This window comes from Centroberyx affinis, unplaced genomic scaffold, assembly GCF_046629955.1.
Source record: "Centroberyx affinis isolate AG114_WGS23_722 - 3 ecotype Tasmania unplaced genomic scaffold, CSIRO-AGI_Caff_v1 ptg004041l_1, whole genome shotgun sequence".
In the NCBI taxonomy this organism is placed as follows: domain Eukaryota; kingdom Metazoa; phylum Chordata; class Actinopteri; order Beryciformes; family Berycidae; genus Centroberyx; species Centroberyx affinis.
The window spans coordinates 190,181-204,266 of NW_027281838.1; the positions used below are offsets into that span (position 1 = coordinate 190,181).

The 14,086-nt window shown below is 41.7% G+C and overlaps 1 protein-coding gene across 2 annotated transcripts in view; it reads right to left on the minus strand.

Annotated features, from left to right (window-relative positions):
• LOC139663519 (NLR family CARD domain-containing protein 3-like) overlaps window positions 1–14,086 on the minus strand; it is a 40,453-nt gene that overhangs the window by 3,068 nt on the left and 23,299 nt on the right. Inside the window, exons 2-11 of one of the 2 annotated variants that reach the window (XM_071542211.1) lie at window positions 11,283–11,360; window positions 10,282–10,384; window positions 10,056–10,169; window positions 9,632–9,805; window positions 6,632–6,805; window positions 5,613–5,691; window positions 3,074–3,302; window positions 1,026–2,826; window positions 737–910; window positions 75–248 (exon numbers count right to left, since the gene is read on the minus strand). In XM_071542211.1, the coding sequence (XP_071398312.1) occupies window positions 75–248; window positions 737–910; window positions 1,026–2,826; window positions 3,074–3,302; window positions 5,613–5,691; window positions 6,632–6,805; window positions 9,632–9,805; window positions 10,056–10,169; window positions 10,282–10,370 (3,008 nt within the window). In that variant the 5' untranslated portion in view covers window positions 10,371–10,384; window positions 11,283–11,360. The remainder of the gene's footprint in view (window positions 1–74; window positions 249–736; window positions 911–1,025; window positions 2,827–3,073; window positions 3,303–5,612; window positions 5,692–6,631; window positions 6,806–9,631; window positions 9,806–10,055; window positions 10,170–10,281; window positions 10,385–11,282; window positions 11,361–14,086) is intronic. The other variant, XM_071542210.1, reaches the window with a different exon arrangement.

The window sequence follows — 14,086 nt, forward strand, 5'->3', positions numbered from 1 at the left end:
TTCCTCATCTTCTCAGTGTGACGGAGAAAATGTGTGTGACTCTCAGCCTTCTAGCAGACGTTGCCTCTCCATACCTGAGAGAGTCCAGTCTCCAGTGTGGATCCTCCAGTCCAGCAGAGAGCAGCTTCACTCCTGAGGCTCCTGGATGATTGTAGCTCAGGTCCAGCTCTCTCAGATGGGAGGGGTTGGAGCTCAGAGCTGAGGCCAGAGAAGCACAGCCTTCCTCTGTGAGCAGACAGCCTGACAGCCTGCACACACACACACACACACACACACACACACACACACACGTGTTAGATATTCTTCATTATACGGCAGTGCAAATCTCAAATGCAAGCAGTTGACCCAGTGATTCGGCTCTGTGGCTTCATCTGGTTCAGTTTGAGAGTTTGTCTCAGTTTGTGACAGAATCTTAGAAGTCCTTTCTGGTATTTTAGGTTTCAGCAACTGATGCTGCAAGGAGAGGAAATAGTGAAATATCTTCATGGAAAGTAATTCACAGTGCTACAAAACAGTGCTAAATGTTGGCATCACAACTGGTTTCAAAATCATGCGAGCAGAGAAAATCCTCCACGGGTCAGGTGTTTATTTACTGACATTAACCTGCATGTAAAGCAGGATTCAAATCTGTTGAACAGACTCAAGAATCCTGACCCGAGAGACTGTTTTGAGAGCACAGACCTTAGTTTGGAGAAATGTGTCAAATCAATTGAAATAAACTGTAAACTGATCTTACTTGAGAGTCTCCAGTCTACAGTGTGGACTCTCCAGTCCAGCAGAGAGCAGCTTCACTCCTGAATCCTGCAGGTCGTTGTTACTCAGGTCCAGCTCTCTCAGACTAGAGGACTGGGAGCTGAGAACTGAGGCCAGAGCTTCACAGCTTCTCTCTGACAGGTTACAGCCACTCAGCCTGAAGGACAATTAGTGATAAAGATGAACAATAACTTTGAAAACATATATAGTTTTTCCTCTGTATGAATATTAGGTTTAATATATTGAATCTATCCAGTTTTCTATGCACTTACACAGATTTATTGGAGGCTTTGACCACTGGCAGCAGCCCCAGAAGAGCCTCCTCTGAAGCAGAGTATTTCTTCAGGTCAAACACGTCCAGCTCTTCTTCTGATGACAGTAAGATGAAGACCAGAGCCGACCACTGAGCAGGGGAGAGTTTATTTCTGGAGCGACTTCCTGATCTCAGGTACTGTTGGATCTCCTCCACTAGCGAACGGTCATTCAGCTCATTCAGACAGTGGAACAGATTGATGCTTCTCTCTGGAGATGGATTCTCCCCGATCTTCTCCTCGATGTACTGGACTGTTTCCTGATTGGTCTGTGAGCTACTTCCTATCTGTGTCAGCAGGCCTCGTAGGAGAGTCTGATTGGTCTGCAGTGAAAGACCCAGGAGGAAACGGAGGAACAAGTCCAGGTGTCCATTTGGACTCTGTAAGGCCTTGTCCACAGCACTCTGGTAGAGCTGATTTAGCTGAGATTTGTCTCTTGGTTGAGATATTGTGGAGGTTGATTGTGTTTCTGACAGCAGATTGACACCAGAGTCGATGAATGAGACGATGACATAAACAGCAGCCAGAAACTCCTGAATGCTCAGATGGACAAAGCAGAACACCTTGTCCTGGTACATCCCACGCTCCTCTTTAAAGATCTGTGTGAACACTCCTGAGTACACTGAGGCTGCTCTGCTATCAATGCCACACTCTGTCAGGTCGGCTTCATAGAAGATCAGGTTGCCTTTCTCCAGCTGCTCAAAAGCCAGTTTTCCCAGAGAGAGAATCATCTTCCTGCTCTCTGGATTCCAGTGTGGATCTGTCTCAGCTCTCCCATGATACTTGACATTCCCCTGTTTGGACTGAACCACCAGGAAGTGGATGTACATCTTAGTCAGGGTCTCGGGCAGGTCTCCTCTCTCCCTGGTTTTCAACACATGCTCCAGAACTGTAGCAGTGATCCAGCAGAAGACTGGGATGTGGCACATGATGTGGAGGCTTCGTGAAGTCTTAATGTGGGAGATGATTCTGCTGGCATGCTCCTCATCTCTGAATCTCTTCCTGAAGTACTCCTCCTTCTGTGGATCAGTGAAGCCTCTCACCTCTGTCACCATGTCAACGCACTCAGGAGGGATCTGATTGGCTGCTGCAGGTCGTGTGGTTATCCAGATGCAAGCAGAGGGAAGCAGTTTCCCCTTGATGAGGTTTGTCAGCAGCACATCCACTGAGGTTGACTCTTTAACATTAGTCAGGATCTTGTTGTTCTTGAAGTCTAGAGGAAGTCGACACTCATCAAGACCGTCAAGGATGAACACAACCTGGAACTTGTCAAACCTGCAGATTCCTGATTCTTTGGTTTCATTAAAGAAGTGATGAAGAAGTTTCACCAAGCTGTACCTTTTCCCTTTCAACAGATTCAGCTCTCGGAAAGTGAATGGAAATGTGAACTGTATATCCTGGTTGGCTTTGTCTTCAGCCCAGTCCAGAGTGAACTTCTGTGTTAAGACTGTTTTCCCAATGCCAGCCACGCCCTTTGTCATCACTGTTCTGATTGGTTTATCTCTTCCAGGTAAGGGTTTAAAGATGTCTTCACATTTGATTGTTGTTTCTGGTCTCACTGGTTTCCTGGATGCTGCTTCAATCTGTTTGACCTCATGTTCATCATTGACCTCTCCACTCCCTCCCTCTGTGATGTAAAGCTCTGTGTAGATCTGCTTCAGAAGTGTTGGGTTTCCTGCTTTAGCAATCCCCTCAAACAAACACTGAAACTTCTCCTTCAGATCTGATTTGAGTTGATGTTGGCAGATGGGAGCAAACGTTTCTGAATGAACAAACAACAAATGAAATGGATTTCAGTGTGGATGTATATATTTTCCCACTCCATGATATCGATTCAGCTCATCAGCAGTGGACAAACATGTTCTGACTGTGTGTGCAGCCCAGAAGAATTGTATAAATCTGATGCTGATGTTTACAGCATATTTACAGCAGAGTTTGGAAATGTAAACATCTTTCATTTTCCATCATTTCCTCTTTCCATCATGTTAAACCTGTTAAAAGCCTCTTACTGCTCTGCAGAAAGTCAGCCAGCTCCTCCTGCTTCATTCTCCTTAGGAAGTGCAGTGTGATCTCCAGAAAAGCCTCTCTGCTGCTCCTCCTCTGCTCTTCCTCCTCACCGTCCACCACCTCCTCATCCTCCCTCTGCCTGTCTGAGCATTCTGGGTTATCTGGACTCAGAACCCTCTGGACCCTTTTCAGCTCTTTCTTCACAAAAGTGACGATATTCTCCTCAAGAAGCTGGAACAGAATATTATATGATTTAAAGTTTCACATAAAAATCGTGGAACACAACATTAAATCCATCTTGCATGGTTTGAAAGCCCACTGGTCTAAAGAGTGCAGCATGGAGACTAGGGTTGGTCCGATGGCATCGTCCATCGCCGATGACTGACAGTCATCGACCACTGAGCCTTCCACATCGGAACATAGCCTAGCTGCTAGTCAGTATCCACTGAGTGGACTGACTCTACCTCTGAATGTATTCCCTGAATCCAGATTAATAGTCTGGAAAAATATTTTCAAAGAAGGAAAAGGACTCGTCCAAAGGAGGAGCAGGACAGTCTGGACCAGAGGAGCTGCTGAGCAATAAAACAGAGTAGATAATATAACAATGAAAAAAGGCTGTAATTTAACGATGTAAAGATACAGGAGAGACTGACGGCCCAGAGAGATGTAGCAGGGCAGAGGGGCAGAAAAGCAGATTTCTCTGTAAAAGGAGCCTCATTTCGATTCTTCTGTACTTTGTACACAAAAGTCAAGTCAAGATGGCAGCCTCGGTACTGCGCTCTCTTGTACTTTTTCTGTTTTTGTTTATTTGTTCAGCTTTTAGCCCTCCCTCTCTGATCACATTCACCAGAGAGGAACTTTTAAACATCCGACAATCCACCGGTCAAACTTTTTCAACATATGTATATATATATATATGTATACATATATACTTTCTATACTTTTTTATACTATTTTTTAAATATATGCATATTTGTACAGAGTAGTTAGATGTTTAGGCTTACAACCGGAGTCAATTTCCTTGCATGTGTACATACTTGGCCAATACAGCTGATTCTGATTCTGATTCTGAAAAGCCAGCAACAAACAGAACATTGTAGCACTGTTTATATTTTTAATTACTTTAGATATATACAGGTTAGTTATCTGTTTGACAAATAGAACCATTTGAAATGGAGTACATTAGATAATTTTTCAGCCATCCAGATAATGGGATCCTTTATTGATATTAGCCTATATATTGACAATATAAGAGAATACAAGAATAAAAAGGCACTCAAACATCCCCACCTACCACCACAAATCGATTTGAATTCTGTGGGAAACACTGTGCGGGTAGATTTTCGGTGAGTAAAATCTTGTTACTGAAAGTGCAATAAAAGCTTCACGAGTAAAAAGAGCCAATAAGTGTACTTTATCAAAACATTTATCGCCTTAGAACTAATGAATATGTTTTTTAAGGAGCCCAAAAATGAAGCATGGGTTTATTCTAATTATAATAGCTCCTTGCACCTGATTTACTAAAGGAAAAACAGCTTATTTAATCACACTAGTCTGCCCAGTGAAAGCATGTTTTAATTTAGGCGCAGACATAAAATTTATTTTTAAATCTAACTGGTTTGTACCTGCCTTAGTAAATCAGGGGGTGAGTCTTTATTTGTATCGCAAAACTGAGGATTAAAACTTACCTACAGAGCGAACTCTTACGCTCCCGTTCTCTCCTATGAACCGAAATTTCAAAAAGGTAGGAGTCGGACTATTACGCCTACCAAACATGAAGCGCTACACCTGTCTAAAACAAATCATTCCTAATCGTTGTTTTGTTTTTAAACCTTTTTTTCACCATGTCTTGCCCTGCACATTTAACTGAGAATATTTCATGTTAAGGAAAAATATAATCAATGAATTATTAATATTGTAATGACTAGAGGAAACTCTTGCTGAGTTATTGTCACATCCTGGCTGTTAAAATCCAAATTTTCCGCAAAGAGTTACATTAACACAATTTAACAGTCAAGATTTTGCTGTGCAAAAGAAATGCTAAACGAATTATGCAATTATCTTTAACGAATTATAGAAGATCTTAAAAGAAAGACAGAAATTCTACAAAAACAACAACAAAATGCAAAATGATTTATTATAAGTTTGTCGCCGCCATTATGCAAGGTGATTTGCCACCGTCACTGATCAATATCCGCTCACATCTGCTGGGCTGGCTGCCTTTTTAAATTCTCTCACTGGTATATTCTGCAGTTATATCACTATGACTAGTATTTAAAATATTTTTGAATAATCAGATGAACTGCTTAATGAGGTTGCTCAAGCATAGGCTATAGGGAGGAAAAGTAAGGAAAGACCCCCCCCCCCCCCCCCCCCAACAACAATATCATAGTCCATCGTGATGGTTCACTGTAGACATCGTCATGTGCCAATTTGGTAGACATCGCCCAACCTTAATGGAGACTATAATGACCAGAATGGTTGATTTGCATTTTCTTCGTAGCTGAAGTAAAATACCATAAATAAAATACCACGCCATACCATAAATATGGAGTCCAGGTCTGTTTGATGCTCCTGGGCAGACTGACCACCGGGAACCTCTTTCCTTTGCTGGTGACCTCTGTGTAGAAAACATTAAGTATTAGGTCTCCAGATATCAAAACACACACACACGCACGCACACACACACACACACGCACACAGGTTGTTAAAGGTGTTGTTGTCATGATGAATCCTGGCAGAAACACAAGGTGAACTCCACTGTAAATGGATATCATAAAGTCCTTCTTCAAGACATTTGTTCATTTCACAAGGTTTTCCAGGAAATACTCACAACTCAAGCAGTACATGAAATGTGTCGTTCATCTAGTCGTGAGATTTCAAGAATCTCTTTGCAGGAGCGGTGAAGGTGAGATCCTACAGCAGACAGGCCGCTATCAAACTTAAACTCTTCACTCCACATCAAAACCATTAGGGGCATTTCCTTTTACCCTAAGCCCTACTGTCAAAATAAATTAATAAACAATACCTCTTATTAGGCTACACCAAATTTGAGCGTATGCTTTAGTCTACATTAATACCCTGTGCCTTATGCAGTCAGCTATTTTGCACTGTTCTAAGCAAATCCCAGGAAACTGGCCAGCAACACAGTGTGGTTATGAGCCTGCAAATTCAGAAAATATTTTCCCTCAACAGCACAGATTCGACAGACCATTTTCACCTACAGGTTGGCTAAAGATCAAGTTTAGGCAAGGAAAACAACTTGGCTAAGGTTTGGGAAAGGCTTTGGTCATGGATAAAACTTTTGCAAAAATGTAAATTTTGACTCACGATGGAGTTGACGAGTTGTGTTCATTTCATTACATTTCACATTACCTCATTTAGCAGACGCTAAACGACGACATTTTGTCAACAGTAGTGAAACCAGCTGTGCATCACAGTCTTCATCAGCTAAGACTTTTAATAGGAATAAGTAGCACTCATGGAATTACTTTTTAAATGTTTTTTATGTTTAAGGAGGGTAAGAAGATAGGATAGTTCAAGAAGGGTCCAACTGTAACCTGAAGAGAGGTGTCTTTAGTCTCCCCCAAGAGATGAGCAGTGGTCCGGCTGGTCTGACAGAAGGGGGGATGGAGTGGTGTCCATCTTTGAACATAATAGGGGGATCCATAGAGTGGTCACTCTTCATGGACACACAGCTGGGTTCAGGGGAGTCTGGTCTCTCCTGCTGGATCCTGATAGAAACACAGGATTGACAAAAGAAGGGCAGTTTTAACCTCAAGAAAAGCAGGATTTCAAATCCCTGAACCAGATACAAAATCTGTGAGAGGAGAGTGAATGAGTAATGTTCTCCCCTTCCTCAACAGCTTCTATAGTAGCTGCCAAACTTTCTCACACAGAAGTGGTTAAAAAAAAACAAGACCAATGTTACATCTTTAAAATGCTTTGTTAATGACAACAACAACAATATATTTAAGCAATATCACACGAGAGTGAGTACTGTTGTACTGTATATCAGCACAGCTGTGATTCGGTCGTGCCGAAAATAATCAGAGCCGTCATGGACAGTTAGAGATCCTCATCTCCTTACTATTTTCAATTTATATGCTCCCTCTGGGCCATGTCATCCGCAATCATAACATCCATTTTCACTGTTATGCGGATGATTCACAGCTGTATGTCCCGATCAGACCCCCAATTTTCTCCAGTTAAATACCGACAAAACAGAGATAGTCCTCTTTGGTCCACCACAGTCCACTAGCCTACTCAAAGATGATCTGGGCAGTTTGTCCGCTAATGTGAAACCAGTTGCCAAAAAAGTAGGTGTTTTCTTTGACCCAGATCTTAGTTTTAATGAACAACTTAAAAGAGTTGTTCAGACTTGTTTCTACCAACTCAGAAACATTTCAAAAATTAGGTCCTTTCTGTCCATTGCTGATCTGGAGAAGGTCATCCATGCATTTATCACATCTCGTCTGGACTACTGCAATGCTCTCTACACATGCTTAAACCAGAAATCCATTTCCTGCTTGCAACTGGTCCAAAATACTGCTGCTAGGCTGCTGACCAACTCCAAGAGACATGCCCATATTACCCCTGTCCTGGTCTCTCTTCACTGGTTGCCTATTGTTTTTAGAATTGATTTTAAGATTCTATTATTAACTTTTAAGGCTCAAAAGGGTCTTGCACCTCAACTGAGCTTCTGTCTCCTTATGAGCCTGTGCGCAGCCTGAGGTCCTCAGGTGGGGCCCTCCTGGATGTCCCAAGGTCACGACTAGTGACTAAAGGCGATTGGGCTTTCGCTGTCCGAGCTCCAAGACTCTGGAACGCCCGACCTGAGGCTATCTGACGAGCTGATTCTGTATCATCTTTTAAATCGCTTTTAAAAACACACTTGTTTAAAAAAGCCTTTTCTTAATCCTGTGGCTGTCTTTAATCACCTTATGTGTTGCGTTATCTTTTAAATCTCTCTTGATTACATACCTGTTTATAATATTGCTTTAGATTTTTAGCCTTTCTTTACTCTGTGTGCTGTGCTCTTTTAAATTGTGTTGATTCTTTTATTTTTATTTTAATGGTTTTACTTCATTAACCCTCTGTTACTGTGCTCTTTTAAATTGTGTGGTTTCTCTTTTATTCTCATTTCATTTTATTGTAAGTTGTTTTAATCTTGTAAAGCACTTTGTAACTTGTGTTAAAAAACGTGCTCTATAAATAAAGTTTATTATTAGGGCCCAAGCGCGACATCGTGCGAAGCCCTATTGAAACTGAAGGAATTATTATTTTTCTTAGATGGACAAAAAAATCACACTTTTGAGGGGCTAAATGTGCTCGGAAAGTTGCGCAACTTTTCACAAACGTCAGAAGTGGCGAAAAATTATATATTTTATGGGTCTCGCGCATGGGTGTGGCAAAATGCCTCGATAGCGCCCCCTACAAAATTTCAACAAAGTAGCCCCCGCCGTACATTTACCCTAGACATACGAAATTTGGTAGGTACATGTATCATGTCCAGACTTAAAAAAAAAAGTCAATTGATGCCATGCCCTAAACCCAACAGGAAGTCGGCCATTTTAAATTGATTGTGTCATTTTTGGGCATATTTTGCCATTTGCAGGGGTCGTCCTTTAACAAACTCCTCCTAGGCGGTTGATCGGATCCACGTCAAACTTGGTCAGCGTGGGGGCGCCCCGGTGTCTCACTGAGTAGAGCGCGTACCATTAGGCTCAGTCCTTCCCACAGCGACCTGGGTTCAAATCCGGACCGTGGTCCTTTGCTGCATGTCCTCCCCTCTCTCTCCCATACCTTCCTGTCTCTCTCTTACACTGGCTCTAACAATAAAGCGTAAAATAAATCTTTAAAAAAAAAACTTGGTCAGCGTGTATAAAAGACCTTGACGATGAAAAGATATCAAAAGCTTGAGTTTTCGTCACACGGCGTGGGAGTGGAGAGGCGTTGAATTTCCATGTTTCGCCATGAAACAGGAAGTGGCTTGTAACTGGCCTGTACATGGTCAAATCTGCCCCAAACTTCACACGTTTGATGAGACTCCCGGCCTGAACACATCTACATGCCAATATACGGTTATAGTCATAGCGCCACCTACTGGCAACAGGAAATGCCATGTTTTATACTGTGGTGTACTACTCCTAACGGGTTTACCAGATCCACCTCAAATGTGGTCAGAAAAGCCATAGGACCTTGACGACGCTTTGTTGTGAAGATCGGGAGCTTTTGTCAAACGGCTTTGCCATGGCGGCGCGGCGAATTTCGATGTTTTGCCATGAAACAGGAAGCTGTGTTAACTTGAGTTTGTAAATTTGACTCACGATGGAGTTGACAAGTTGTGTTCATTTCATTACATTTCACATTACCTCATTTAGCAGACGCTAAACGACGACATTTTGTCAACAGTAGTGAAACCAGCTGTGCATCACAGTCTTCATCAGCTAAGACTTTTAATATGAATAAGTAGCACTCATGGAATTACTTTTTAAACGTTTTTTTATGTTTAAGGAGGGTAAGAAGATAGGATAGTTCAAGAAGGGTCCAACTGTAACCTGAAGAGAGGTGTCTTTAGTCTCCCCCAAGAGATGAGCAGTGGTCCGGCTGGTCTGACAGAAGGGGGGATGGAGTGGTGTCCATCTTTGAACATAATAGGGGGATCCATAGAGTGGTCACTCTTCATGGACACACAGCTGTGTTCAGGGGAGTCTGGTCTCTCCTGCTGGATCCTGATAGAAACACAGGATTGACAAAAGAAGGGCAGTTTTAACCTCAAGAAAAGTAGGATTTCAAATCCCTGAACCAGATACAAAATCTGTGAGAGGAGAGTGAATGAGTAATGTTCTCCCCTTCCTCAACAGCTTCTATAGTAGCTGCCAAACTTTCTCACACAGAAGTGGTTAAAAAACAAGACCAATGTCACATCTTCAAAATGCTTTATTAATGCTAAAATTAAATATTAACATTATGTTGACTTACCTTGTTTCAGAAGAATGTTGTCTTTTAAATTTTAGAGGTGGATCCATAGAGTGGTCACTCTTCATGGACACACAGCTGGGTTCAGGGGAGTCTGGTCTCTCCTGCTGGACTGGGCTTCAACACAACAGAGACAGAGCTTTTACTCTGAATAATGATGCTGTAATGATTTCACTGCTGAGCTCTGAGATGGAGAACAGTCATGGACAGTTAGAGATCCTCATCTTACCTCTTAGCTTTGGTCTGGCTGTCATGTTCCCCAGACAGAGTGGTTTTAGAGGGAGGGAGCCCCTCCTCTCTCTCCTCAGACTGACTCATAGTAGAGCCAACACCTTTACACAAACACACCCAACATGCTGTTAGCTGGACTGATTCATTACAACAAGGTTTCATTACAGGATATATCACTTCTGCTGTTGTGATCATTCCTGACAGTAAAATGCCAATTATACAATGCAGAGTGTTAGGAATGTAATGAACGTTTTTTTGCATTTTCAGCTGCCTATTATCTAACAAATGACATTCAGAATGGTCTTTTCTCTTTTGCATTGTTTGAATGCAGTGCAAGGCTAGTAAGTTTTAGCTCGGGTCATAAGAGGTCCAAGTTGTTTCTGTTCACATTAGTTTTCTAGTGAGAAATTTCCCTGGATGTGCAGATGTACATTTTACTGTGTTTTCACTCCTCAGTCTTATTTTATTAATTGATTTATTAAATGTTTTAAATTTTACTAATTAACGTTTGTTTTTGTTTTCTCTAATTGATTTTTTCAGTCGTAATTGTGTTCATTCAGATTTTGCTCTAAATATTGGGACAATATCAAACTGTGAACCCAGTATTGTGTATCGAACTGTGAGTTGAATTTACGAATGTGCAAAATACTAGAAAGACCTGCTCTTTCCAACAAATTAACCTGTTTTGTGGAAGTTGCAGTGTTTTGTACACAGTGTATCAACAGAAACACAACATGTAGTAGTTCTGACACTTTCTGCATATTTCACTAATGCAATGAATTGAGATTTCAACCTAACTAGAGTTTGTCAGGCTTCCACTAAAAGTCACAAATGTCACAAAACAATGTTCTTTATGGCCCCAAAGAGAGCCAATGTTGAATATTATGGCACTATGAACACAAGCAGCAGGTGCGATTTGAAAGACTTTAGGACCTTAAGTCAACTATACAGTCATAACATACAATGTCAGCTAGTGTATTCATCAAACAGTGATGTTACCTTGGAAGATGTTTGCCTGGTGAATTCACATCCAGATCAAGTCACAGAGACGTTCTGCCTTCATCTGTAGAGGAAACACTGACAGAGAAGACGCTGCTTATTCTCCTTCGTCAGTTCTGGGTTTCTGTGAACATTTGATCTGAGGCTGCTGTCACTTCCTCATCACTTCACTATTAAAGTCTAGAAACATCAGTCTGACACCAAACCGGTCAAACCTGAGGCCAGAATCCAAGTCTGAGGCAGAGAAATCACAGATCAGGTGATGTAGCTCTACTGTGTGTCCACTAGATGGAGACATTAACCACATCATCTACAGTGAACTAAACAGCAGACCAGCACACAGATGTAATGATGGAGGAGAAATTTATATCGCTTTAAAATTCAATGACAGAGCGAGAATGAGAGTGTAGATTTAAAATCTCTCTGACTTCACAGCTGCAATATCAAAAAGGTTTCTTACTGAGGTGGAGCATGTGACAGGAAGTTAAACTCTTCCATTTTTATTATAGCAAGAGATTTTACTGTCTTCTGGTTACATTGTTTTACTTTGCACTTTATTTTGTCATTTATTGTATTTTGACGTAGGCTATTGCTTCATGTTGTTGGTTGTAACTTGCTTCCTACTTGAAAACAGGAAGTCATGAAACCAGCCTGGTTAAATAAGTAAATAGGCTATATAACATGAAAATATAGTTTCCATAATATTGTTGATGAAGCATGTAGTGAACGCATTAGAACACCTGTGAAGCGGAGTGATACATACAGTACAGCGTCCCAGTGCTGTTATAGGCTACTACTGTATATCAGCACTCATATGAGTGTGTGTGAGCATCCTAGGCCGACATCGCTGGCTGCTAGTGAGTCAAGGGGAATTTAATTTGAAGGTTTTTCCCTCAAACCTGTAGGCAGAAAGCAACACAACTAATTACTAAAGTACTAGCCTACGTTTAGACGATTTTAACATTGACATCCACTAACACTAACATGTCGGAAAACCGTTAGAAGAGCGTTGAGTTGTTTTGAAGCGACGTCGGGTTTTCACACAGACAAACCTTTAACAGCTGATCTGTAGATTTCCTCTATTTCTGAATAAGCTTTCTGAATAATTTCTCTAAATAAGCTAACGGCAGGCGGTAACAGTCACATAAAAACGTCAGTAAAGTAAAATGCACTGTTACCTGTCAGTAAACTGCTGGTTACAATGCCTTTTGGTGGAGAAAAGAATCTGCGTCACGCCGAACCGAACCGAACCGGGCTTGGGCTGTGGTAGAATAGTCAAAAAATAGGTTACGTCCTAACTCCTATTCCTAACCAGTTTTCCTTGACCCCGTTGGAAAACGCCATGAGGTCAAGGAAAGATGTGAAGGAGAATTCATAAGGACTTAGGAAAAGACAACCGCGGTGCTCAGAGAATCCGACTGCACTTACACTGGGATGCAATGATGTAGCATAATGATGCGACGGTGGATGTTATTGACGTGGGTCTGCTGTGTGAAACTACAGTGTTCAGAAGATGGACGACTAAAAGCATCTTATACACTTGGCCCCGTGTTGTTTCATGCAGGCTGTATAAACGTGGACAACCCGGTGAAAAATATCGCTTCATCACCAAGGTTGGAATTTAAATAAAAAAGGAATACAGGCTACCAGTCACTAAAGTGAAACCAAATGGTTGTCACATTGAGAATGGTTGCTCACGCTCACCCTCCTGTCCACTCATATGTATCCACGTGAGTCCCAATTAGTATGATTGTATGAAAATAATTGTTAAATTCATGCAAGATAGGCATAACATGTTAGGCCTACAAATCTACTACTGTACATATCATCATTCATCATCATCAAGTTTCAAACATGTTGAATTAAAAACATCATCTGGCTAAAAACGTCTCATATCCCTTTTTCTTGAAAGACGGACTTCTGTGTTATGGTTAATATGCTTATTATGACTTAATTGTGCTTTGAAGTTGTTATGGCTGATACAGGCCTGTATTAAGGCAAGGGTTTCAGCATCTGTGACTGAAGTAAAATTAATTAATGATATCCCCAAAGGCTGCAACACAACAACGCTCAGAATGAAGAAATAGCCTAACTAATGCAAACTGAGCAGAGGTTACGCTACAACGTTAACTTCACTTCGATCATTTTACAACAGCATAGTTCTCCTCTGGGTTTAACATATTGTTGAAATTTCAAAATATATAAGTATATTAGCAAGTTATGGCATAAGATGGAAAATGCTTAATAAGAAACGGTAGCTTGCATGATGAGCTGCGTCCCTTCTCGGTCATGATCGTTTCTTTTCGTGAACGGCCGAATGGTGCGTCGTTGCTGCCGCAAAGAATTGTGGGACTGCATTATATCCTTTCCTTTCGTAAAGGATGGACTATTCGACCGCAGCCTACGCCCGGGCCGCACCTTGGGCCACGGCGACCTCGCTGAACTGCGGCGGCTCGCACGCCGGTGTCCACACAGACAGCGTTGCTGCTGCGGCGCTGCCTATCTTTCTACATTGAGTTTGCCTTTGATACTGGCCATAGAATGTTTAATTTCATGTCGTCATAAATGTCATTTATATGTTGATGAACGGTGCGAAAAGTGAAGAGTTGTAGGGAAGCAGTCACGTGGTTTTTGTTTACCCTCGTTCAGAGAGAGAGAGAGAGAGAGAGAGAGTGAGAGCGAGAGCACCGGAAAAATACTGCTTAGCCTACGTGGGGTTTCTGCTGTGATTACCGTATTTCCACAGTTAAAAGTCGGTACTCCACTAATTTAGCCTGCAAGTCACTGAATTTTCTACAACACGG